The 26,396-nt window shown below is 40.3% G+C and overlaps 2 protein-coding genes across 4 annotated transcripts in view; one reads left to right on the top strand and one right to left on the bottom strand.

Moving 5' to 3' along the window:
• Nucleotides 1-1,711: 1,711 nt before the first annotated feature.
• On the top strand, nt 1,712-12,212 carry DNAJA1 (DnaJ heat shock protein family (Hsp40) member A1). Of its 3 annotated transcripts, none has more exons than XM_086416583.1 (9): nt 1,712-1,820; nt 2,942-3,083; nt 3,216-3,393; nt 5,474-5,578; nt 6,274-6,501; nt 8,746-8,860; nt 9,882-9,997; nt 10,298-10,398; nt 10,477-12,212. In XM_086416583.1, the coding sequence occupies exons 2-9, from the start codon at nt 2,952-2,954 to the stop codon at nt 10,516-10,518; spliced, it is 1,017 nt and encodes a 338-aa protein (XP_086272709.1). In that variant the 5' UTR covers nt 1,712-1,820; nt 2,942-2,951; the 3' UTR covers nt 10,519-12,212. The 3 variants fall into 3 exon arrangements, 2 of the variants coding, with proteins under 2 accessions (XP_086272709.1, XP_086272710.1); XM_086416584.1 differs by having other exon boundaries at nt 11,838-12,212; XR_015170092.1 differs by lacking the exon at nt 10,477-12,212 and having other exon boundaries at nt 9,737-9,997; nt 10,298-10,373.
• A 4,886-nt stretch (nt 12,213-17,098) lies between these two features.
• SMU1 (SMU1 DNA replication regulator and spliceosomal factor) overlaps nt 17,099-26,396 on the bottom strand; it is a 28,580-nt gene continuing 19,282 nt past the window's right edge. Inside the window, exons 7-12 of the mRNA XM_086416566.1 lie at nt 26,182-26,298; nt 25,431-25,558; nt 24,710-24,836; nt 22,606-22,773; nt 18,830-18,982; nt 17,099-17,603 (exon numbers count right to left, since the gene is read on the bottom strand). Of these exons, the coding sequence (XP_086272692.1) occupies nt 17,505-17,603; nt 18,830-18,982; nt 22,606-22,773; nt 24,710-24,836; nt 25,431-25,558; nt 26,182-26,298 (792 nt within the window). The 3' untranslated portion in view covers nt 17,099-17,504. The remainder of the gene's footprint in view (nt 17,604-18,829; nt 18,983-22,605; nt 22,774-24,709; nt 24,837-25,430; nt 25,559-26,181; nt 26,299-26,396) is intronic.

Consider the following 26,396-nt stretch of genomic DNA (forward strand, 5'->3'; position numbering starts at 1 on the left):
GCTACAATTTAAAGTGTTGTGTGGAGGAATGCCTCCAGGATAGGTTTTTTTTTTTTTTTTCTTTATAAAAACACCTTCATTTTTCTCAAAAAGAGCAATCAATAGATACAGAGAAGTCAAACTGAACAGCCTCAACAAAATAAAATTAACACCAGCAGCAAATCCTCTTGCTGAAGATGTGGGGTGGTGCTCGCGCACCAGAGTTCTCGGCTGTTGGTAAGGGGCACACCCACCACGGTCCGCCTCGCCATCTTTAGTTCAGAAACATACACCTGCGGGTGTTTGTCTACTGGTAAAGCGTCTGCGTGCAATGCGGGAGACCTGGGTTCCATCCCTGGGTCGGGAAGATACCCTAGAGAACCCACTCCAGTACACTTGACTGGAAAATTCCATGGCTGGAGGAGCCTGGTAGGCTACAGTCCACGGGGTCGCAAAGAGTCGGACACGACTGAGTGACTTCCCTTTCACTTTCTGAAGCCTCACCTCCCGTCACTCCAGCTCTCAACTCTTGTCTATATTCAAGTGTCTGCAATTTCCTAAAAATATCATATTCTTTCACACCTTAACCTCAGCCTTCCCTTGCACTGCGTCCTTGCTGGGAACACTCCTTTCTTCACAACTGCGACTTCCCCACGGCTTCCTCTGTCCCATCAGAACCCTCCCATGCTGACCTCTACCTTGGGGCTCCCCTACAGTTCGTTGACTTGCGTGTCTTCCTACTAACATCTAAAACGACGTGAAGCGGGCATTTTCAACTTTGCATCTCCGTCTTCCTCGGTGCCAGGTCATCCCGTGTTTGCTGTTGAAGCACACAGAGCCCAATTTCCACTGTGTCCCAAGCTCAAGACTAGAAAGCCCCAGGGACTCATTTCAGGCTACAGTTCCAAATTCACAGACTGGTAGCACTGAAAATTACATCAAATAATTAATGCTATTTGCTAGTCATTCTTTTGTGTTACTGTGTCACGACTAACCAAACCGGAAGAACGACAGGCCAGAAACTCCAAGGCCTAAGGTTTGTACCATAGCATTGCAAACGTTTCCTCGTTTAGTGCTGCCTGAGCCCAACGTATGTTGAAAATATACCCCTATGTATGAAAATAAAGTGTATATAGGGGTCTAGACTCGCACGAAGAGCTCTTCCAACTTCGCAGTTTCGCGAATTACGAGGCCATGGACTGCGCGTCTGATTGCTCGGGGGCCGCAAGCCCGTCCTGCTGAGCATTTCGTGCCGGCGGTTTCCTAGAACCTCAAGGCTAAGAATCTAAGCCGGTTTGAGGCGAGGAAAGAGACGAAAGAGGCGCCGGCGGGGAGGCGGAGCAGCAGGGCTTTGTTCTGAGAGGTTCCATTGCAGCACACGGCCCCTGCCCGGGGCCCAGTTCCCAAGTGTCGCGCGCTCTAGCCAGCGGCGAGAGCCCCACTGATCTGGGAATCCGGAGCTGACCCAGAACTGCAGCGCTCCCGGGCAATCCCGGCTCCTGCGGGCCCACTAGCTGGAAGAAGGGGATCCAGAAAGTTCCACGAACGTTGAGAACCCAGGCTTGCGCCCATCCCCACAAGGCCCTTCCGCACAACTCCTCCCCACCCGAGCTCCCCCCCGCGCCGTTGCCCAGGTAACCGCGGGCGGTGGCAGCGGTGGGAGGGGCGGGACTTCCGGCGGGTGACGCGCCTGGGCTCGGCTACAAAAGGAGACTGCTGCGGCGCGCCGGCCGGAACTTTCCAGAACGCTCGGTGAAAGGCGGAGGAGCGGCGGCTGCCCGAGCTGCGCACAGCAACGCGCTCTTTCCCGCTCCCCCACACCGGCATCGGCCCGCTCACCGGTGAGTTTCAGCTCTCCCGCGTCCCCTCTTCCTAAGTCTGGCGCCACAGGCGGCGCTGGGAAGCTGGATAGAGCCGCGGTCGGGAGGCGGTTGGCTCCGCGTGGGCGGGAGGGTTGTCGGTTCCTGTATCCTCGAGTCCCCTTCTGGAAGGCCGGGCGGGGGGGGGGGGTGGGGGGTGCCCCGGCAACCCTTGCCGGCGCGCAGCGAGTGGACCCAAGACCTTTCCTGAAGCTTTTTCCATCCCTCCTTGAGGTCTCCAAGGATCTGCCGCCTCCGGCTTTTCCTCTGCGGGCGCTCGCTGAGGGGGTGGGGGGGGTGGGGGGAGTGGGGGGGGTGGGGGGAGTGGGGGGGGGTGGGGGGAGTGGGGGGGGGCGACCCTGCGCGCACGCGCGAAAGGACCCTTGGGGCGAGGGGCTGCGGGAGGAGCCGGGCGGAGGCTGCGGCTTTCGTTTCTCTGGTCTCTCCTCCTCCTCTTTGTTGAGTGCTGGGTTTCTCCCACCCCTTCCATCCGGGAAGGGGAAGGGAAGGAAACCGTAACGGTCGGCCCTGAATGCAAGGGAGAACCTAACAACATGTAAACTATGCTGGCTTGTGGGGGCGATAGGGGTTCGGTCAAAACAGAGGAGCTACTCTCTTCTGTGATTGAGAAAGAGACTGAGCGGGGAGGGGAGCTAGTTTTCTTTATCAGTTTCATAAAACACTACCTCTCCCCCGCCCTATGCCAAAGTGTTTTTTCTTGGAAATGTGTGGTTTACCAGGTTTACCAAAGAGAATAATAGTGGACTGAACCTGTTAATACCCTTTTTCTTTGCTGCCCTCTGTCGCTACTTGGGAAGGGAAACAGAATCCAGATAGTAGTCGCGTTAGTATGGACCCTTCCAGGTGGAAACCAGCGCTACAGGAGGTTTTTGAATTATTCCCTGGTGATTGTTAGGTTATATTTAGTCTATTAGGATTTACGGGTGAGTTACCAGAGGAATTGTTACTTTCTCTGTGAAACTTAAGGAAAGTGGTGGTCTTATCAGATTTGTCAAAGAACAGATTTCTCTGCCTGAACTCTTGATTTTATTAATTAAAATTATCAGTTGAAAGTCGGTTAAAATTGAGCTTTCTTGTTTTAGGCTGTAGAAAATGGTGAAAGAAACCACTTACTATGATGTTTTGGGGGTCAAACCCAATGCCACCCAAGAAGAATTGAAAAAGGCTTACAGGAAACTGGCCTTGAAGTACCACCCTGATAAGAATCCAAATGAAGGCGAGAAGGCAAGTAGTACACCCATAACATAGTTGAATTCTTCTTGTCAGGTGTATAGTATTTCAATTACAACGTGAAATTATGTTTAATATAGTAGCTGTCCTTTTTGAGTGAAATTTATCCCCTTTTTCTCAAAACAGTTTAAACAGATTTCTCAAGCTTACGAAGTGCTCTCTGATGCAAAGAAAAGGGAGTTATATGACAAAGGAGGAGAACAGGCAATTAAAGAAGGTGGAGCAGGTGGTGGTTTTGGCTCCCCCATGGACATCTTTGATATGTTTTTCGGAGGAGGAGGCAGGATGCAGAGAGAGAGGAGAGGTAAGAATAACCTAATCTACATGTACCAAACTAAAGTTAGCCCTTTTAGTCAAAGCAGATTCTTGAGAATTCAACTATTAAATGCTTGTTTATTTGTTAGTATAATGTACACTAACCTATGGTAATAGTTTTGATGAAACTAAAAATAGCTAAGCCAGTCAAGTACTAAAAAGTGTGTCTAAAGTTGTTGGGAGTATACACGGCTTCATGAAGTATAAGAACATAATTTTCAAAACCTTTTTCACAGATTTTATTTGATCCTCAACCCCAGTGGGAAGTGCAGTGGTTTTATCCTGTCGAAAGTAAATTACGTATCAGAATTCTAAATTTTTATCAAGGTCATATATAGCCGTCCCATCAGTCTTCACTGGAACACAGGTTCATTGCCTCCAAATGGCCTGCTGTCTGTTTAATCTTTCTTAAGTTTTATTACATCAAAATATGTGCCTTTAACGTGTGATTTCTGGACTGTAGAAATACTGCTCATAGGAGTACAGTGTTCTGGTTAGAGTTCATGTTACTCTGTTCCCACTGTGGTTTATACAAACTAATGGGTAGAAGGAATGGGCAGGCTCTTAAATTTCCTCTTTGAGTGTTCTTGGATTCCGAAAGACTGGGAATTGTGTGTGTATGTTTAATGCTGCACAGGGTGTTAGTTGCAGCATGCAGGATCTTTTTAGTTGTGGCTTGTAGGATCTAGTTTTGCTGATCAGTGATCAAACCCAGGTCCCCTGCATTGGGAGCACTGAATCTTGGCTTCTGCACTACCAGAGATGTCTCACAACTGGACATTTTTGTTCAGATTTTCTTGAAAGGGGTATGTTTTACTTTTTTTTTTTTTTTTTTTAAAGAAATTTAAACAATTTCCAATCAAAATCGATTGGCGAACTACTACATGTCTTAAATTGATGAAAGGTCATTTTCTGTAGTATGATACTGAAAAAAATTTGCTTAAATTTCAGAAGTTTTATTCCTTCCCTGTACTCTGAAGTCTATAAAGCACTGAAGTAAGCAGGGCAGCTTTTAGCATGGCAGAACCAGTTATGTGGTATTTGATACAGAAACAAAAGGTGGGTCCAGGAGCAGAAGGTTATAGTTAATGGTACTTCACTTTTGATTGGAAACTAAAAATGTTCATTATACATATTGTGGAGATAGTTCAAGATCTTAAGCGAAAGTATTTCCTGGTGGATAAAGTCATTGTGAAAGAATCACTAGCTAGGAACTTATTACCTATTGACAGGTCACTATATTTCTGTAGCCTCTGCTCTTATATAATCTCCACCTTCCACTTCCCATTTCTAGATGAGATATGCCATTCCTTTGTAGCTCCTGGCAATATAAAATTTAGATTTCTTCAAAGAAAAATAAAAATTCAGTTACTTAGTTTGTAATAGCCATATTTACATGCTCAGTAACCATGTGTGACTACTGGCTATTGTATTGGCTACCAGAGGGTATAAACCTTCTCCCTTACTGCAGAAAGTTCTGTTGGAAAGCACTGTGGTAAAGAATGAGAAATCTAGCCTTTAAACAGTCAGCTCAGCAGTATGTGCTGTTCCTACTTCAGGAAGAAGTAGGAATTGATATTCTTTGGAGACTGAATAAATAGATCAGCTTCCCTGGCCAAACTTGATTAGTTTTTGGAACTTTAGTGTGCTAAAGAGTTTTTGGATGTTGTAATTGGTCATGTCGCTCAGTATAATACATGAGTCAAGGAATATACTAGAACAGAAAAGCAGTTTGGGTTAAACTATTGTGAAATGTGTCTATTCAAGTAACATGAGTTTTTTCAGATGATTTTTGCAGTTAATGTTTTTGGTTGCCATAAATATAGGAGGGCCACAGCTGCATCCATATGTGTTACTTAATCTCACCTGATTTTCCTTATTTGAAGTTACACCACAGTTAGATTATGTGTGAATCTGTAAGGCTCATCTTTCATTTTCCTTTACCGTTTTTACAGTGCCTTGAACACAGGATGCAGCTTTCTAAAATTTTACTTATTTTTGGCTGTGCTGGGTCTTGCTGCAAGGGCTGTTTGCAAGCAGTATTCTAAATGAGGACTGTTTTGTTATAGGTAAAAACGTTGTCCATCAACTTACAGTAACTTTAGAAGATTTATATAATGGTGCAACAAGAAAACTAGCTCTGCAAAAGAATGTGATTTGTGACAAATGTGAAGGTATGTCTTAACATTCATGTTTCAAAATGGAACTGAAACCTTTCTGGGTATATAAAACTGGCAGATACTGTGCTGTGCAAATGTGAAAACCACCTGAACCTCTTTCAGAAATAACAGCAAATTATCAGCACTTTCATGTGTGTGTTTTGAATGCAGGGTGGAATTGATGTAATTTGGTGTCTTTCTACTCAACATTGTTCAGAGATGAGTACTTCCTATCCCCTCTAGAACTTGAGGCACTCCAGTGGCTTCATAATCTTAATACTTAGCAATGTTCTCTTTTGGGGTAGTCAACTGAAATTACTGGCTGTGATATGAATCTTTTAAGTTTTTTTTTTTTTTTTAAATAAATAAAAGTTATTTGTTGAAAATGCAGTGTTTCCTAATGAGAGGGAACTGAAATGTTCTCGTTTCACAGTTGAAGTACTCTTAAGAATTGTGCTTTGGGGACATATGTTTAAAATCTAAAATACTGAAATAGTTTATTGAGAAAAATAGCAGTCAAGATGTTTATAATGATAACTGAAGCTGATGTGGCAATATTTTATCAAAAAGCCTGAATTGTAGTTTTTTAAAGCAGCATTCCATCAGACCTTGAAAATATTAATGAAGTGGCATGTTCAGGGGACTGTCTCACTAGAACATTAATCACTATGTCCAACACTAAATTCAAACATTGTTTTTAAACTGTTTAGGCCGAGGTGGTAAAAAAGGGGCAGTAGAATGCTGTCCCAATTGCCGAGGTACTGGAATGCAAATAAGAATTCATCAGATAGGACCTGGAATGGTTCAGCAAATTCAGTCTGTCTGCATGGAGTGCCAGGGCCATGGGGAGCGGATCAGTCCTAAAGATAGATGTAAAAGCTGCAATGGAAGGAAGATAGTTCGAGAAAAGAAAATTCTAGAAGTTCATATTGACAAAGGTGAGTTCTGAGCCACTTTTCTATTTTGATTAATTATATTCTACATTTTGTAATTGCTTAAAACTGTCATAATTGAGGATAGTTTTGAACTGTTGGGGTAAAGAATGGATGTGTATTTGATTTACTAATTTGTAAGAACTTAGACTTTCACTTTTCATTTTCATGCATTGGAGAAGGCAATGGCAACCCACTCTAGTGTTCTTGCCTGGAGAATCCCAGGGACAGGGGATCCTCGTGGGCTGCCGTCTCTGGGGTTGCACAGAGTCGGACATGACTGAAGCAACTTAGCAGCAGCAGACTATAAATATTTATAATGATTTCTACAGATTAGGTAAACATACCTGTTTCTGCCTCTTGGATTATAACCTAAAACTTTCTTTAAATACTATTAGGATATACTTTTTTTATTTTGCCTATTCCTTAATTTTGTCAGTTTATTTTAAAATCCTTTAAAATGTATTATAGCAGTACATATTCATTGTAGAAATTTGGAAACGTGTATACAGCCCCAGAGTAAATTGTGCTGTACTTAGTATGAAATAATCAACATGAATGGATCCTTCAGACTTGGCTATTTTTAAATGAAACTATTATTACATGTAATACATACATTAATTTAGGCCCCTGCAATAGTAGTCTCCCATGTGACTCAGTACTCCTTCCTCAATTTTGTTTCTCCTTAACTGGTCCATGTTTGGTAGGGTTTGAGTGTCTCCCTATCTGGTAAAATCCCCTTCTTGATACCAACTATATGTACTCAGGAGGGCATTTAGTACTAAGTGAAACCATTTATGAATGTTACACTTGCCTATACCCCCCCAGCCCCCACCTCATGCCACAGTATATGTGGGATCTGAGTTCCTCCTTTGCACCCCCTGCCGTGAAAGAGCGGAGTCTTAACCACTGAACTGCCAGGAAAGCCCCTGCCGGTAATCTTAACCTTGTTGAAACAACCGGTAAAACTTAGATCTGAGTTTAATTGCTTCACTAGTGTAGCAAGACAGTTACTTTACCTCATGCTGCCGCTAAGTCACTTCAGTCATGTCCGCTCTGTGTGACCCCACAGACGGCAGCCCGCCAGTCTCTGTCCATGAGATTCTCCAGGCAAGAACACTGGAGTGGGTTGCCATTTCCTTCTCCATTTGCCTCATGAATGACATGTTTATTTTTGTCAGTGTATAATATTGATGTTTTAGTGTAAGTCCATCTTTTCGTAGAGGTACATACTAAAGTATTTGGGTTAATTGGTATGTCTGGATTTTGCTTGAAGTATATGTAGGAAATGTGGGTGGAAAAGTGTGTAATACATGAAATAGTCATGAACTGGTAATTATGGATCTAGATTGATGTTAAATAGGGATTTGTTCTACTGTTGGCTATTGTATACATTTAATACTTTACATGATAGAAACTAAAACAAAGTTGCTCTTGTTGGGTGATGTCAGTGATCTTTCATTCAGGAAATCCAGAGCCATTACTGCAGTGTAAATGATCTGCAAACACACGAGTTCTTTGTAAAGGTTAGCTAAGTAAGCTCTTACTGAACTTAACTGAGCCAGAGGGAAGAAATCTCAGTAAATATGTTGACCTTTAAGAAATGTTTGCTTATTGGAAAAACTTTTCTATTCTTGACTCTATTATAGACACTAACCACATGGTCTGAAAGTATCTAAAAAGGATTTTAAAAATTATCCTTTTTTAAAAGATTAAAAATCATTCAATGAAAATAGTATAGATTAAAAAAATTTTTTGTTTCATATTACTTCTAATACAATAAAGGGAAGAAAGTCTGACTTATGCTTGTTACATTTAGTAGACTTTTTTAAAATTAATGAAATTGAAGTAGTAAAGCATTTATGGTTATGTTTGCCAATCACTGATTGGCGCCAGCATAGACCTTTTTCTTTAGTCCTCACAAGAGCTGTGATGGAGAGGTAGGTCTCTCTGGGAAAGCTGATGCTTAGGAAGGTTATGCAACTTGCTTCCCCAGGGTAATCCTGCCTAGTAATAAATAGCAGCTCTGAGATTTGAGGCTTGATTTGTTTGCCTCTAGATGTGTGTTCTCCATTATGATCACTTTCTTCAGTAAGAAGTTGGATTGATCTAAGCATATGTGCATTTCTGGTAAATTCTCTACAACTTGAGCATCCACAGACTTACACACAAACATGCATTTGTGTTTCTTAGTAGAGACCCTGACCTTAGTTAGATGTTAAGAGTGTAAAATTAGCCTTTTGTTTTTAGGCATGAAAGATGGCCAGAAGATAACATTCCATGGTGAAGGAGACCAAGAACCAGGACTGGAGCCAGGAGATATTATCATTGTTTTAGATCAGAAGGACCATGCTGTTTTTACTCGGTAAAAATTTATAAAATATTCAAACTGACATCTTGCCTATTTGGGATTATTTTTGTTTCCTCTAATTTGAATGAGCTTTTCATTAGGTTTAGAACAGTTTTTGGAAATAACCTAGAAAAGTATAGCAGAAGAATGAGGCTATGTATGTCTTTTATAAATGATTTTAAATCATTAATGTTTCAAAGAATCAGATTGTTTTTGTGTCTAAATTTACATAAATTGTTGCCTGATCTGGTTTTTGAAGGATATGCTTCAATTAGAAGATGTGTTGTATAAGCAGGTGGATTAGGGAATGCATCCCATGACAAAATTTAGCTCCCAGTTTTTTTTAATAAATTTTTTTCAAAACTAATTTTGAAGTATGTGCCTTAAAGCTCTTACCAGTTTCATTTCCTGAGTTTGTGATAAGCTTGGTTGCAACATTTGACTGGAATAGGACTGCAGCAGCTGTTGGGAGTGACATCTTAAAAGAACAAGTTTTGAATTATAGTGTCTCAACAGTAATGGGAAATGCTGTCAAGCTCATAATTTTGATGCTGTCATTTTGAGGTGAATCCTCAGTATTTCTGGAGAGTGATCTGTGTGATGAAAAGATATTACTAGTATGAATTGGAAAAGAAAGCAAGCACAAGGAGGAGGAAGTGTACTGGTATAAAAGGTTGAGTTCACAATGTGCCAGGCACTATATTAATTCATGTACATCAGTAAAGATCTTACTGTTCCCTTGAAATTGGCCATGTCCCCTTTTAATAGACCCTGACTTATCCAGGACCCAGTCTGAGATGTGTTTTACTGCCTAGAATGTGTGGAGGGATTCTGAAGCTTGTCCAGGAAACTGCTGGCAGGTTACATGTATTTGCTGTTCCCTGTTCTCAGCTCATTTTAAAAATCAGGAAGAAAAAAAAAGGAAGAAAGGGCATCTTTTGAAATATACCATTTGTTTCTAAAATTGCCTATTTTGGTACTTGGAATCATTGGTGGTTTGAAAGCCCTAAGCATATGCCATATTTCCATTGTACAGACGAGGAGAAGACCTTTTCATGTGTATGGACATACAGCTGGTTGAGGCGTTGTGTGGCTTCCAAAAGCCAATATCTACTCTTGACAACCGAACCATAGTCATCACTTCTCATCCAGGTATGGTAACTAGAAAGTGTTTCTTTCTATTTTGGTGTTCATTGCTAGTAGCTAGTATGGGCATAGAGGAAAGTGGCAATTCAGTATTGATCAGAACAGAACCATCCTTGAGCTGAGCTGAGATTGTGCATTCTTGACTCTCTTGTGAGCCCCTAGAAAATCTATAAATCAAATTTATAGAAACCAGGATTGTTTTCACATTAATGTATTCCTATCAGTGAGCTAGGATGTCCCTCTCTTTATTTTCCCTGCTCATAAAAATGTGATTGTATTTAAGGAGTTTGGCTTTAATGTTTTTAGGTCAAATTGTCAAGCATGGAGATATCAAGTGTGTGCTAAATGAAGGCATGCCAATTTATCGTAGGCCATACGAAAAGGGTCGCCTAATCATTGAATTTAAGGTAAGCTTAGAAAGTACTTCAGAAATATTTGAGAATGATTAGCTTATTAAAATTTTATAATCCTTTTTATCTTTTTAGTACCTGATGCTGAAAGCCTGCAACTTCTTGGATCACTTGTAGTGCATTCTAGTATAATGCTTGCAGACCCAGTACAAGCATATATATTGTGCCTATTACAGCCTTTGGAATACATCATTTCTGTTTTTCTAAATATCTTCTATAACCATATAGTACTCAGATTACTAATGCTCGTGTACCACAGTTTTGCTATAAAAGTTTTTGTCCAAAAGAATAATGTTGTGGCTTTAGTAAATATCTTTTTTTTCAACAGTAAACTTATTCTGAAATAAAGTAAAATTCTAATTGTTTAAATACTGTGATGAATTCAGGGTGTTAACATTTTTTTTTCCTCTTTGATTTGCCCTTTGCTCATATGTCAGCTTTAGGAAAGAGAGCTGAGTCTTTCTAGTTGAATTAGAGAATTTATCCAGTATGCCATCAGCTTCCCTGAAGAACAGACTTCTTCTAAACATCAGATAAAGCCAAATGTAGTAGGAAGGACTGTCAGAAAATTTTAGAATCGAGTTTTTTCTTTAATTGAAGTATAGTTGATTTGCACTATTGGATTAGTTTCAGGTATACAGAGTAGTGATTCAGTTATATTTTTTGCAGATTATATTCCATTACAGATTATTACACAATATTGACTATAATTCCCTATCCTATACAATAAATCCTCATTGCTTACCTGTTTAAAAAAAAAAAAAATTTTTATAAGTTTCTGAATTGCCGGAAGTGCCAATTTTATATTCTCCCTTGTCTAGATCTAATATTACTCCTGTCATGTTGAACATTCTTTGTATCAAGTTGGTTGGTTTGCATCACTGTGGTAGGGAAGGGGATGCATGGCAAGTGGGTATTTTACTAATGAAAGGCTATTACTAGTATCTTTTAAGTACAACAGAAGTATGTTAGCTAGTGTGGATTTCTGACAAAATACTGTAGTGCTCTGGTTCTTAAAGCATCCAACCATTTCCCTTACCTTAAATTGAGTCACCTCAGACCCACAAACTTAACATTTTAAAAATTGCTTTCTGATCAATAGCTTTCTTTAAATATCCATTAAAAAGGATGTGTTTTAGGCTGGGTTCTGTAGAAATGTATTTGCTGAAAAGAAGTGATCGTTACAGTGCAGTTACTGTTTAGTAGGATTTTTTTAAAGGCTTTACCTTGAATTCTGGTTCAGAATACTAGATGATATATGTCGTCTCAGACCATTTGTTCTAACTAACCTGGGATTGGCTGATTTACCAAATAATTCTGTGGTTACAGGTTACAAGTGTGTTTTCTGGGGAAAATGGGTGAATGGTAATTAGTCTAAGGAGGGATAAATAAATCATTTAAACTTTCATTTAAACGGTAAAAATCTCATTTTATAGGTAAACTTTCCTGAGAATGGCTTTCTCTCTCCTGATAAACTCTCTTTGCTGGAAAAACTTCTGCCTGAGAGGAAGGAAGTAGAAGAGACTGATGAAATGGACCAGGTAGAATTAGTGGACTTTGATCCAAATCAGGAAAGACGGCGCCATTACAATGGAGAAGCATACGAGGATGATGAACATCATCCTCGGGGTGGTGTTCAGTGTCAGACCTCTTAGTAGGGCCTGTGAATAACACTCACTGCTGGTGTTTTATTTGCAGTAGTGATTGAGTGAAGGACTATAATCATATGCTCACTACTTGCTTTTGTTTTAATATTCAACTATAGTAGTGTTTAAAAGTTAAATGAAGAATAAACTCAAATATAAAAGCTCTGACTTTGCCCTGTATGTATGATGACTTCAGTGTGTAAGATAAGTTTAGTACTTGTAAAAATGACTTTAAAAAATTTCCCCTAGCATTTGTTAGGCCATACTTTGTAATTGATTTCAGCTATGTACGTGGAATAGCTTAGATTGAAATGCCAGGTATATGTATTGACTTCAGTGTATGACCCTTAATTGTTAAGCTATGAAATTAAAACTGTGTTTAACTGGCAGTCAGACAAAGAAATTAATGTAGAGAAGTGTTGGTCTGTATGTAGTAAGTGGGATTCATTGTGATGCTTCTGCATTTATTCTATTGCCTCAACTGTACTTGAAGATGGCATGCTGTATAATTTAATTTAGCCTGTGGTATCAGTGATAGAAATGATACCTTTGTAAAGAAGGGGTTTATCATAATATGCTGCTTATTGAGGGCTTGCACTTGTAGAATTGCATTCCCTTCTTTTGCTGTGCCATCTTTTATTAATATAGCTATTGGTCCTGGTTACTTTTTTTGCCCCCCGCCCCCCCACCTTTGGACCACAGTAAGCCTTAGAGTAGTGACTTCTGGAGCAGGGAAACTTAGAGGTTAGAGTGATGAGACCTTTAATGGAGAAGTAATTTGCATGTATGAGATAGGAAGGTGTTTTTGTAGGTATGTTATAGGCTTACTTTAAACCATTTAACTTATGCTCCAGAGTAACTGTAATTTAATGTTGGTAGTATAGCAGATTATGATGAATAGCTTTAATTGTATGTTTAAAGTCATATGTTCACAAGCTTAAATCTGGTATCAGAATTTAAGCAATTCTTGAAATGTATGAATGTCTCTTTAATATACTGATTACAAAGCATGTCCAGTGTGTCACCACAGGTTTTTTTTCCCCAGGTTAAAGCATTGGCTTTTCACTAGTTAAGATTACTAGTTTCATTTAACTAAAGTGAGTAACACCAGAAAAGTACTACTTAACCATAGTTCTGACGTTTAATACTAAATAAGGGTGCAGAGTGAAAGTGGAGGGATGAGTAATGAGCAACAAATGGGATGGGGGGCTTAAGAATTTTTGCACACTGAAGTGGAATGTGGGTTTTCGCTTGTTCTACTGATTCTGTCTCTCTCGTAATCAGGAGCCTTAAACAGTTCTAACATGGACATGTACTCCACAACCTAACTTCCCCTTACAACACGAGTTAAAAAGAGGAGACTAAAACTTGGGGTGAAGTGCATATTCCCCAAACATTCAGGTTTCTTCTCATACTGACAGTCTTAATTGATAGCTTCTCCCCATCCTATCATTCTTGCATTATCTCTTTTTAATCTGGCCAGGCAAGTGTTCAGAAAGGAAAATATTGGTCTAAAAAACTCTGCGATAAACCTGTGTTATAAATACATTGTAAAAATTACAAAAATCCTTACATGAGGCTTTAATATTTATTAGTCATGAGGGAAATAACATGAAAATTTGGTGAGATATACCACTTTGTAGCTAGTAATCCAAAATGGAAACAAGTGAGAATATGAAGAAATGAGAACCCTGTACCTTGTTGGTGCTTCAGCATCAGTCCTGAACATTGTTAGAGGTACTGATGCTGAAGCTCCAATACTTGGGCCACCTGATGCAAAGAACCGACTCACTGGAAAAGACCCTTAACAGGTGAATGAACAAAATGTGTCATACGTGTATTTGTAACAGAAAGGCCTTACATATTTATATGAACTACCTAGGCAAATTCATAGCACACAGATTACCAAGGGCTGGGAGGAATGGAAACTTAGTTTAAAAACAATAATGGTTGCACAACAGTTAATAAGGTTAGTGCTACTGAGATATATATACTCAAAAACGGTTGAGTAAGCTTTTACTTTTGTTTGACCACAGTAAAATATCTTTAGACATCACTAGAAGAAACTAGTAGTAACCTAGAGAGGCAGAAACTGACAGGTTTGTAATCTGTAAAAACAAAACACCAAAAGTTAGTTCTTTTTTAACTCTAGCCAAGGTCAACAAAGAAATAGTGCATTCACAGAAGTGTAGCTCCCTGGACCTAGCCCTAATGCCTCCTTAATGATGCTCCCCCTGTCCATTCATACTTGCAGGGAATAAAAAGCTAATTTTATGTCCCATGAGGGTCTTAGAACGTGGTGACAAATCTTGTGAAATTAGCATCAGATTTTTTTGTGTGTATAATACTGGCTCCCAACCTTGGCCAAAACATGATGTGTCTCAGGTATTTTGGTGTAGTTGAGCTGTGTGTAGCCTCAGCAACCAGGATGGTCATATATACAGCCAAGGCCGTACACCACCACCATGGGGATATAGTTATATTAAATCACCAGAACAGTAATACCATTGGTAGAACTGCTGTGTGGAGGGTCAAAGAATGGCAGCCCTTGCTACACCAAGTCTGTTCCAGACTAAGGGAGCTTCCCGTCTTTGACATACTGGTAGTTTCCTGTTTTGAAATAATGTGGGAATAGGAAGCATAGGTTCTAAAGGCACAGTGAGTAAAAAATGCTTGAGCAACAGTATCACTTCACTTGATTATCTCAGCCACCTTCAAAGACCAACAGAACAAGGATTGAAATACCTTGAAGATGATGAAAAGGACCCCTGGTCTACTTACTGGTTCTCAAGTTTGTACGTGCTTGCTAAACCCCACTGCTGTACTTGGTCTCTTTCTACTCCTCTCACCGCCTGTGTTCAGTTTAGATAAGTCTTAACCAAATGTGGAGAAACACCCATGGACTCTTTGCCTCTATCCAAACCATAAGATGGAAGAAAATGACACTTTTTAAAGTGTGTGAGCCCTAGGAGTAAGTATAAAACCTCGGTCAACCTGTTTCTTCACTTGTATCATGGGACTCAATAGGCTGGAGCTCATAAAGCAGTTCTGAGAAACAACACTGTTCACATAGGAAGGACTAAGTAAATACTGTTAGTGGTAGAAATACAAGCTGAAAAATAACTGGTTAACACAACACTGAATTAGACCTAACTATACCTAAGACTCAGAAAAAAATAACTGCTGTGAAGTACTAGGTCATTAAATGTTTTCCAGAGTCATTAATGCAACAACTGAGTGGGAGATGGAACAACTCATGGAGTTTTGGGGGGCAGGGCTTAACTTGAATGCCATATATTTTGAATTCTGGCTTCCCAGGTAGTGCAGTGATGAGGAATCTGCCAACCAATGCAGGAGACCCAAGTGATGGAGGTTCAATCCCTGGGACAGGAAGATCCTCAGGAACAGGAAATTGCAACATGCTCCAATATTCTTGCCTGGAAAATGCCATGGAGCCTTTAGGGCCCCGGTTCATGGGGTCCCTAAAAGTTGGGCACGACTGAGCAAGCACACGTGCATTTTGAGTTTGCAGTGCTAGAGAGGAGTGTCAAATACATGGGCTGTAGTGGCTCTCTAGGAACCTGGGTTGGGGTAGGGTGCAAGCAAGGGTCCAGGAGCCCTTCCTGGTTCCCACACTGCTCAGTCATGCCCAACCCAAGCTCTCCACCACTTCTGCCTCTCCCCAGGGCTCCCCCTGCCTTCTCTACTGCAGGAGATGACCAGGAACAAGGGACTGGAAGAAAAAACTTGGGAAAGGCAGATTTTTCCTCCCCAATTATGAGCATTAACTCCCTTAAGAAAATATACTTTAAGGCCTGTAGACTAGTCCTCTCCTCTCTGCCTGTCTCCCCGGACCTTACCATTTGTGTAGCACATGCCTTGCACCTGTAGCACACTGCAGGGCCTGGAAAGGCTCCCCCTAAGATCACCAAAGCCCTTTACCTTGAGCTCTTGATGGTCCTTTTCACAGTCAACTCCAGAAAACCTTTTCCTAACCCTTTAGATCTGCATAATGCTTCCCAGTCATCAAAACTCCAGATTTCCTCTTATCAACCACTAATCCTGTTAACTTGCTGCTTTTCCCCTATCCTGTGACAGAAATTGGTCTAACCATCCTGAGCATTAGATGCAAGAACAGAAGAGATGTTTGCTAAAAATTCGTAGAACTAAGTGCACCCATGCTGATAGATTCTTGTTCTCCATGAGCCTTGGCACAAAGAAAGCCTCTGAACTGCCAGTTCATGAGGTTGTGGGCTAAATCAAACTGGTTTCTTGATTTTTGTAAGGAATTTTTGCATGAGCTCTTTTCTTTCCACCTTAAACTTCTTTTACTTAAATGAAAGCTGCTCTTCACTGAGAGGAATGGCAGGCTACAGTCACGTAGCTATCATTCAACTCTCAAAATGACACAAATGACATTCTGTGAGAAAGTTAAGGTTTTGTGGCAAAAAGACCAAATTTGGGGAGTGTAACTGGGAAAGATGATTTCATAGTGCTGTTAAAGAATTATTCGGCCAGCATTAAGCATTTTTACATGCTAAGCATTGCTCATCTTTAATACAGATCAGACTGTATTTCAAGTGACAAAGGGTTTTAAGACTGCAAAATTCTCATTCACCTGTACCTAATAACTGGGGAAATGGGGCATAAAAGGCCTCCATAAATAAGCTCACTTTCTTGAAATGGTACCCACAGTATCTTAACACATCAACAGGCATTCCACATATATTGGTTGAAACAGAAAAGACCCATATGCAAAATACTGCTGAGAGTTTGTTTCCTAAATCTCTTCTAATTATTTTTTCTTGAACAGCACATTTTCAGTGCAAAAACCTTCCTCTGCATACAAAGGAGATATGCCAAAACTGAATTCTCATAGTGGATCCTGCAATTAAGAAAAAATGAACGCCCCGGGGGAGGGCAGTGAAATGAGATCCTATGGGAAACTGACTTCAGGGATGATAATGTAGTGTCCTGCACTCTTCATCTGATTCTAAGTAAATGCCTTAACTAGATAGGCATTTATTTACATTTAAAAACAAAGCCTCCAGAAAGGTGTAAAGTTTATTAACATCTTTAAAAAAAAAAAAAAAAAGGTGGGATAGTAAACAGCTAATGAATTTAGGATAGTTCCTAATTTACAAGTTTTACTGCAGGAAGCCCATTTCAATCAAAGCATTTCAAATAATCAAAGGAGTACAATTTCTCCCTAGGAATACCAGTATTTTGCTCTTCAGGTAAAAGATGATTGACAGCATTAAGTGACTGCCCCAGTGAATACCTTGAAAATATATAAAAAGTGGTAACCGCTACTTAAACATGAATTTTCACAAAATTATTCTTGTGCCTAATTCAGATGATTTGCTTAGAAAAGCTGGCCTTAAAAAAAAGCAACACATGAGTAATATCTTCATTTTAAGTACGTGCTCTCAAGTTAGTTTAAAAAGAGAAGCTGAATTAGGGTTTCCAGAGCTTTAGCAGTCCATCTTCACTGTAAGTAGCAATCAGGTTCTGATGAGGGTGATGTGCAATACCAATCACATCCTTCTCGTGAACCTGGAATAGGGAAGCACAGAATCAGGGTACAGAGGTCACTAACAAATCACTGAAGAAGCTACCAGAGCTGAGTGGCGGGTAAGAAGAGAAGCTTCTACTTCTCACCAAAGGAATCAAACCTAAGGGAACCTCAAAGAGGGTTAACATACAAACCAAAAACTCGAACGAGGCTATCAGATGGCTGATCACATTTTCTGTACTGTTCTTCATAATGTGTGAATTATACTTTATGCCAAACCACTTTTGGTGCTATAGCTGGTCCCAGTCATCATCCATTTTGCAAATATTAGGCCAAGACAGTGGCTGAGACTGAACAATTCCTTCAACTCAGTGAACTCAGTATTTTCCTCAGCTAGAGGACACTTGCCACCTCATTCTGTTTTGTTCACATCTTTGCTTTCTACTGGAGGAGGCTTCACAAGGCTGGTGTACCAAAAGTTCACTCAAGAATAGTTTGAGAGGAGATTATTCTCTAACAGGTATGTTTATGATTTTTTTATACATTCACACCATCTCTTCTTCCCAACTGTAGACTGCATTTTCCCTGTCCACTCCTCCTTTGCATTTGGGCTGCTGGCAGCACTAATTCTAATCAAAAAAGAACGATGGACAAAATAATATAAACCACTTCCAGATGTGAGTCTTTAAAACATCCAGTATAACCCCTTCAATTATCTTTTCTCCTAAGACTTTAGAGGCCACATTTCCCAAATGGCACAGCTAAAAGAGGGAGGAGGAGGATGCAATTTATATCACATTGTGACATAATATTCATTGTGTTAGGCCACTGAAATTTGAAGATTGTTACAGCAGCTGCATTAATTATTCCTTGTTACTAAACGCTTAAAAAACCAATTTGATAGGGTAATATACAAGTAACTAGCCTTTGAAAACACATGCAGACTAGCTGTATCTGTCACTCCAACTACCCTGAGGAGGTTTAACTACTCTGGCTAGACAGGCACATTCCTTTTCCTCCTCCTTTGCTTTATGTACACTCATCCTATCCACTAGAAGCTGAGGGCTCACTGAAAGATGACTTTTCCAGATACAGGAGGTAATTCCATACAATTACTTATGGACCCTTTATTTTACTTGATGACACTTTTACATATTTTTACATCAAGATTCACAAGGACAGCAGTCTGAAAAAGGTTTACTTCTGAGTTCAGAAAGATGTAAGCATTAACAATTTCTGTAGATGGCCTTAAGTCAGTAATACTTACTGTCAAAGTTCTCTCCAGTTTGCCAGTGACTGTGCTGAAGCAGTAAAGCACAAAGTCCTCCCCTACACAGTATATCCATTCGCCACGGGGAGAGAGGGCACAGCAAACAAAGTCACCACCTTCTCTCTTACCAGAGCTGAAGCTTCTGACAATCTAAGAGTACAACACAGTCCAAGGTAAAGATAAAACATCTGGATTAGCAGTAGTTCCACTGCAGCAGGGGAAACGGACATCTTTATGTTATTTTGTACTCTGGTTTACTGTCATAATTAGATTACCAATTCCATTCACCTTGTGCTAAATCCTCTTGACTGGGAAATACACAAAAGATAAGCTATTGTAAGTCAGTGGCAGATAGAAATTTACAATTTCCATGTCCCAGGTCACCAATCCTACTCTTTAATCTATTGAGTCATTTTATCCTGAAGCAAATTCATTACCATACACAATTTCCTAAATCATGCTACTGGTTCTCAATGCTCTGTGACCCATGCCCCCTAGTTTCCTCTTTCTAACAGAATGAGATGCCCTTCCCATTCATAATGGAACTCTATCTCTTTAAGACCTTGCTTGATCTATTTTACATACCACTTAAATCATCACAAATCAAGTGGAGAGAAACCAATCTCAAAAGGTTTAAAGGTTACATACTGTGTGACTCTTATTTACTATACTCGAAAGAATAGTGTCAAACAGATCAGTGGCTGCCAGGGGCTAGGGTTGTGAGGAGAGGATTTAACTATAAAAAGTACAGCACAAGGGAGTTTCTTTGAGGGTGGTGAAACAGTTCTATACCTTAACTGTGGTGGTTACATAAAACAAGATGAAATTTCACAGAGCTGTTCATGTCCCACCTCAAGATGAATGCATGTAAAGACAATCTAAATAAGGCTCATATTTAATAGTCTTGTACCTGGTTTTGATGTCAATGTCCTGGTTTTGATAATTATACAATGGCTATGTAAGATGTTATCATTGACAGATGCAGGGGAAGGGTGTATAGGAACTCTCTGCCCTGTTTTTGTAACTTTATGAATCAAAAAAAAATTTTTTTTAACTTTTTAATTAAGTCAAGCAGAGGGCACCCTCTATCCCTCTTCTGATGTCTATGTCAGAAGCTTTCTCTCTCCTTTTTATACTTTTAATAAAACTCTGCTACACAAAAGTTCTTGAGTGATCAAGCCTGGTCCCCAGTCCCGAAGCTAAATCTTCTTCGGAGATCACGAATTCGAATCATTCACCACAAGCTATCATCTTGGGGGCTTGTCTGGGATCTTCAAAACAAGGTAAGGACATTCAGAGCTCTAGCTTGCCTCTTCTTTTAGTATACTTTTACTTTACTAACTCTACGATGTGCCTGTGTGTGTGACTGACTGAGAGCCTGAGACGTACAGAATTAAGTATGAAGCAAGTGTACAAAGCAGAGCCTTACTCTGCAGTTTCAAGGTGCCTCAAAATGACTGAAGGCTGCCCCCAAATTGGGAGCTTTGTCAGGCAGGGGTTTATACCGACTTACCAATGCCAAAAGGCACCCAATGTCCCTGCGAGAGGAGCGGCCAGAAATGGGCGAAGCATGTGGACCAAACTTCCCTTTCTCAGTCACCTTTTCCTGGTCTTTGACCATTCCGTAACTGCCTGGGGAATTAGAACCACTAACCTAAACTGTTGGATCATAGACTTTCAAGGGACTTGTGATCCATGTTGTTGCTGTGTACTTTTACTCAGACCCCAAGCTTGGAATAGTCATGAGAACCCAGACTTGCTAGGAGTGCAGTCGGGAATGAGGTGGAACTCTAGCTTCAGCAGCATCTCTCTTGGCTGCTTCCATATGGGACCAGAGTCCTAAAAGCGAGTCCTTGTCATAGCTGTGCCTCCAAACTCTATGGATTGAAGCGCTGCTGGTGAGCATGAGGTTTCTAAGAACCTAAGTCAGGAATCCCAGATTGAAAGTACAGGGCTATTTCCTTTGAAAAGGAAGAAAATGACATTATTAAGAGTCTGCATAAGCTAACTCAGGAAACACAAGACAACTGGTTTAAAGTTTTACCCATAGCTTTAACGAGGGCTCGCACTGCCCCTAGAAGGGACTGTGTCTATGGCAGACCATTTTTGTGCACCAATATTGTCATAGATCCTGAAGCCTTAGAATTTACTATGTGACTCAGCTTTCAATCTTTCAACAGATATTACAAGAACCCTGGCAGGTGACCCCTGATCGTCTCCAAAATTGGTCTAACTGCTAGGTCTGCAAAATGCTCCCTTCTTCATCACTGGAAGACTTCACATGGTGGGTTTTTCCAATTCAAGAAAAGGACTTTCTTCACCTCTTCACCAACAACAATCATATGTGGCACCTCTTCTTCTTAATCTGAAGACATCTAACAATCCTAAAATGGATTGGTATAACTCACTGTACCTTAACTATGGAAATAATGTGACTTTTAATTGTGATTACGTTTTAACTTGGTTTAATGACTATTTCGCCTTACATCAGTTTTGTAACTGTATAATGGGGTTTGTTTCTAGCCATCTAAAAGCTTTTAGATTACAAATGATTGTTCATGCCGATACAGCTTCTACAACCTCCTCCAACTTTGGGTCCCCGGATTAGAAACCCTCAATATGCGGGTTAGGAGAATATGTTGCCTCAACAATTTAGGGGCAATACCCCCATCCCAGCAGGAAGTAGTTATGGAATGAAAATGCCACCTTTTTCCCTTGGCAACATAATTCTCCTAAAAGAAAAAGGGGTGAATGACAAAACTAATTCTTAGGTAGACTGATAAGGAGTCTGGGGCCCTCAAGGAAGGAAGGGGTCCAGGGCTCTCAAGGAGGAGAAAAGGACAAACTTTTTTTTTCTTTCCTACATTCCTTCATCTTAGTCCCATAAAACGTTTTTTTTTTTTTAATCCCAGAGCTAATGGCTCAAGGGTTATGTTTTTCCTTAAGCTCTGTACTAATGATTATATAAGAACAATGTATCTCCTTAACAAGAACCTTCTGACTAATCTTGTTATCTTAAGATGTATGTTGTGGGGAGTGGGTCTGATAAAAGTATATAAGGTCTTGATAAGACTACACTCTCCATCCCCCTTCTGATGTCTATGTCAGACTCTTAATCCACGTACTATGTCTCCTTCCCTCACAGAGGGACTGCTACACCTTAAAATCTTCAGTGAGGTTCTGAAGAAGGTTTAAAGACAAACCAGGGGACTTCCCTGGTGATCCAGTGGTTAAGAATCCCCTGCCACCTGCAGGGGACACAGGTTCAATCCCACATGCCAAGGGGCAACTACGCCTGTGTGCCACAACTACTGAGACCTTGCTGCATAGCCTGTGAGCGGCAACAACTAAAGCTCGGCTGCTCGAGCCTGCGCTCCACAGCAAGAAGCCACCAGAATGAGAATCCTATGCACTTCAACTGGAGAGTAGCCCCTGCTCGCCACAACTAGAAAAAGACTACATGCAGCAACGAAGACCCAGAGCAGCCAAAAAAACAAACTAAAAAAAAAGAGAGAATTTAATTTATCCAAAGGATGCAAAAGAAAGACCATAGTATACAAACATTCCAGGGAAAGGAGCTAACTTTTGAGATGCCAGAAAGATGCTTTGTAGACAGTAGAATTTAAAATTTAAATAAGTGTCTAAAAAACAGTGTATCTGGTTTTCTGAGTGGTGAACTGATAGCTGATACTTCACTGAAAGTGTAGGACCAAGTGTCTCTGACTAGGGAACTGCCCACAGGGCCCAAGGAAAGGCACAGTCTGAGCACTCACCTGTCCCTGCATGTTCATGATGACCACTGTGTTGGATCTGTTGCAAACCACAAAGTGCTCTGGGTTTTTAGGAAGCAGGATCACACTGTTGACAGTGATGTCTGTCCCAGCAGTGCTGCCCAAGGATTTAAAGGTATTTGAACATTCTGTGGTCTTCATGTTCCAGATCTACAACACCGAAACATAAGGCATAAACATTTAGGGGGGGGAAGTGCAGCAATTTCTAAAGTCGGGGGGTTGAAAATTAAGTTACTTTAAAAGATAAAAAAGGACTAAAAAAAAAAAAAAAGCTGCTTACAGTCCAAATACCTAGCATTGCCATATACAAAAGAACTCCTCTATTTGCTGATTAACTGATAAAAATAACAAAAAATTAGAAAGCTAAATAATAAAACTCTTAAAATGTATGCTCTTTTCCTACAAAATTTCCCTTGGCTAACAAGCTTCCTAACTTTGAAATTAGCTATGTGTCAACAATGCTACTGTCATAAACAACCAGAAAGCTACCCGGTCTCTGGACATCAAAATGAAATGAGGGTTTTTTAGATTTGTATACTCAGGATGCTGAGATTCAAATTTGGTGGGTCTAGGGTGGGATGTATGTAGCTTTATTTTTTTAAAAGCTCCACAAATGATTCAGTTTGTACTGAGAACCACTCCACAGAAGTCACAATGTCAACAGCCACAAGCGAGGATCCATGAAGCGGAGGCTACTCTTGGCCACCTGTATGACCTCTCCCAGTCCAATACCTCTTCTAATAGTTCTCCACCCTAATGTTTTTTACCTTGCCCTTCTGAACTATTATGAACTGACGCAGATAATCAGACATCATAGTTACTGAAATCTGAGACATGCTTAGAGAAGGGATGAACCAACTGTTGCCTGTGTCTGGACACTACTCACATCATGAGTAGTGATGATATAAAAACCTCAAAGGCATGACTATGCTGTGTTTCTCCTGTGCCTTCAATGAAGCCTAGCACAAAATGGATGTTGAATAAATACCTAGAAAAAGGAGGAAATAGCTGCCCCACTAGTTGTCTCAATATTTATTTCCTTAATAAATACTGTTATCATCTCCCCCAATTGCCTCTCTAAAGCCCAGCGACCTAGGGGAGAAATGAACATTTCGGTGATCAAGGGACTTCTAGAGTTTTCTGTCCAAAAAGTCAGTGAGATATTTTACCCCACCTACTGCAAAAAACTAAAGGTAAAGACTACAAAACAAAGAGACCTGTACAAGCCACCTCACAGTCCTATAGGCTGTAAGGCCCATATTCACAGCACAGAGAGGGCAAACCCCATGACTAAAGCACCAAGAACTCTGTATTTCTGTTCCATCCTGAGGAAGGGTACATCTCCTACCTTCAAATTTCTGGTTCAATTCCCAAGCCATCACAGAAAGGGGTCTGACTGTTAGGGATCTGTGTTAGGATGTTTAGGTCTTCTGCCAGAGAATATTCACTTACAAAAGGCAATTCAAAAGCAGATGTACAATGTAAATGGAGTGTCTCAAAGATCTCTAGCAATTTTCAATTTGGATTGCCCATCTTTTCTAGGAAATGATGCCCTCTCTTGAAATAACTAAATCTCTTAAAACTGAAGATCTATTACTTTCAGCTGAGAGATGAAGATACCAAGTAACTAAGAGGACTTAGTTCTACTCTACACCCATCTTATTCCTCATTAATGCTATCAGAAAGGTCCTAACGTGGGGGGCTGGGTGTGGGGTGAAGCTGTGCAATAAAAGAGACCTATTTATTCTGCCACTGAGCCCTTCGTGAATTTGACTGTTGCAGGCAAGGCCATTTGACTTTGTGGCAAAGTCACAAAGTCCTGTAAACAGGAGTTGACTTAAGTTTAGAACTCTACACCTTTTCCTACGTATCATATAGCCTGTAGGTTTGAGATTTGAGGTCCTAGGCCAACAGGAATTACCCGCAGACTATGATTATTGTCACAGATCTCAATTATGGCTAAAATACAGTGTAAAGAGGTTTAGCCACCATAACTTTCACCTTATCACCACTGAAAACTCCTCAAAGGGCAAAATAGAAAAAATGGAATAGACACCCCAAATAACACCAGTAGCAAATACTTAACCTTTACAGTGCCATCAGAGGATGCACTGATAATATAATGTCCATCCTGTGTAAAGGTGGCTTCATTAACAAAGGAGGAATGGCCACGGAATTCCTTCAGGGTTTTTCCAGATTTTAAACCATGAATTCTATCACAAATAAAAGCAAATGAAAAGAGCAATTAATATCCTATATACTGTGGTTGGAACCAAGTGTTGAAAGCATTTTAGATGAATTACAGAAGCTCATGTTAAAATATTAAGAACAGGGACTACACAATTATGTATGGAGTAGTATTTTCCTTATGTCTAACAATCAAACAAAAACAAAAACAAAGCTTTGCAGAGAGACTGGAAAAAAATATGCTATTGATACCACAAGCTTCTGTTCAGTGACAGACTTCTAGGTCTCTGCTGGGTCCCAGGAATCTGTATTTGTCACATGCTCTCTAAGGTGACTCTGATGCAGGTGGGTCCATAGACCACACTTTGAGAAACATGAAGCGGTGCTAAAATCCCCTTCTGATCTCTCTTCTGGGTAGAGACCCAAATGGACGACACAATAGCACTGTGTCAGCTGTATTTTGGGGAAATAAGGTCTCACATGTATTCATTACTCATTTATTCCCTCACTGTCCATATAAAGGAATCCTGGTGAAAACACAGAAATCACTAACTACTACCTCCCTCTGAAGTTTCATCATATCAAACAAAAGTGAGGGCAATTTGGAGATTCTTACTTACCTAATTGTCTGGTCAAAAGAGGCACTAAGGATCTGACTGCTATCCTTAGAGAAGCTTAGACAGGTGACACCTTTGCTGTGTGCCCTTTCAAATCTCCTTAAACACTGTCCACTCTGAATCTTCCATACCTTTATTTTTTTAAAAAGAAGAATAGTAAAAACTTATAAATACAGTGTCCCATGTCCCACTCCTACCCTGCAGAGCCAGGCAAAATACAGGGCTCACTAAGGTACTAAAAACAGCATTAAAAATGCATGCCAATGGCTGAATATGATATGTCAGGTTCTCAAAGTACAATGACAACTTGAATCCTCTGAAACTTAAACCTCTTTCCTTTTAAATTATTAAAGCAAAAATTTAGACTCTAAGTTCACTTAGCAGAGACCATTTCTGTACTTTATCTAGCCCAGGGTATTTGACCAGCAATTAAATACAAGCCACAGCTGATCACTGCTAAGCATTTGCAGACCACCACCCCAAAGCAAAACACACCAAATAAGGTAAGCTATGGTGGCACAGCAGAAAGGGCACGAGCAGATCTGAAGTCCCAAATCTATTACCAACTGTGTGACTTTAAATTACTGGGCCTCTGTAAGCAGAGTTATTATTGGGATTAAATAAGAAAAACTAAAGTGACTAGCATAAAGTTGATGCTCAATAAAGAGTAGGTAAAAAAAACCCTATTAGGGACTAACTTGTCACAGAACTCTCAAAATGTCTACATATAAGAGTTCATGCCTCTAATTCATACCTTGATTTTTCCATCTTGGGCACCAGTTGCTAACATTTCTGTATCTCTGCTGAAGCACATACAGAGAACAGCATCATCCATCATCATAAAGTTATCCTGTGCCTGGTACTTAAGATCCTAAAGGAAACAATGATAAGCAATTATCAAAATATCACAAAAACACCAGTTATCCCAGGTCTCTACAAACTTACTGGAAGCAGGATGGTAGACTGCTG

This window comes from Bos grunniens, chromosome 8 (assembly GCF_055505025.1).
Source record: "Bos grunniens cultivar Pamir isolate PY7600 chromosome 8, Bosgru_T2T1.0, whole genome shotgun sequence".
Taxonomy (NCBI): Eukaryota; Metazoa; Chordata; class Mammalia; order Artiodactyla; family Bovidae; genus Bos; species Bos grunniens.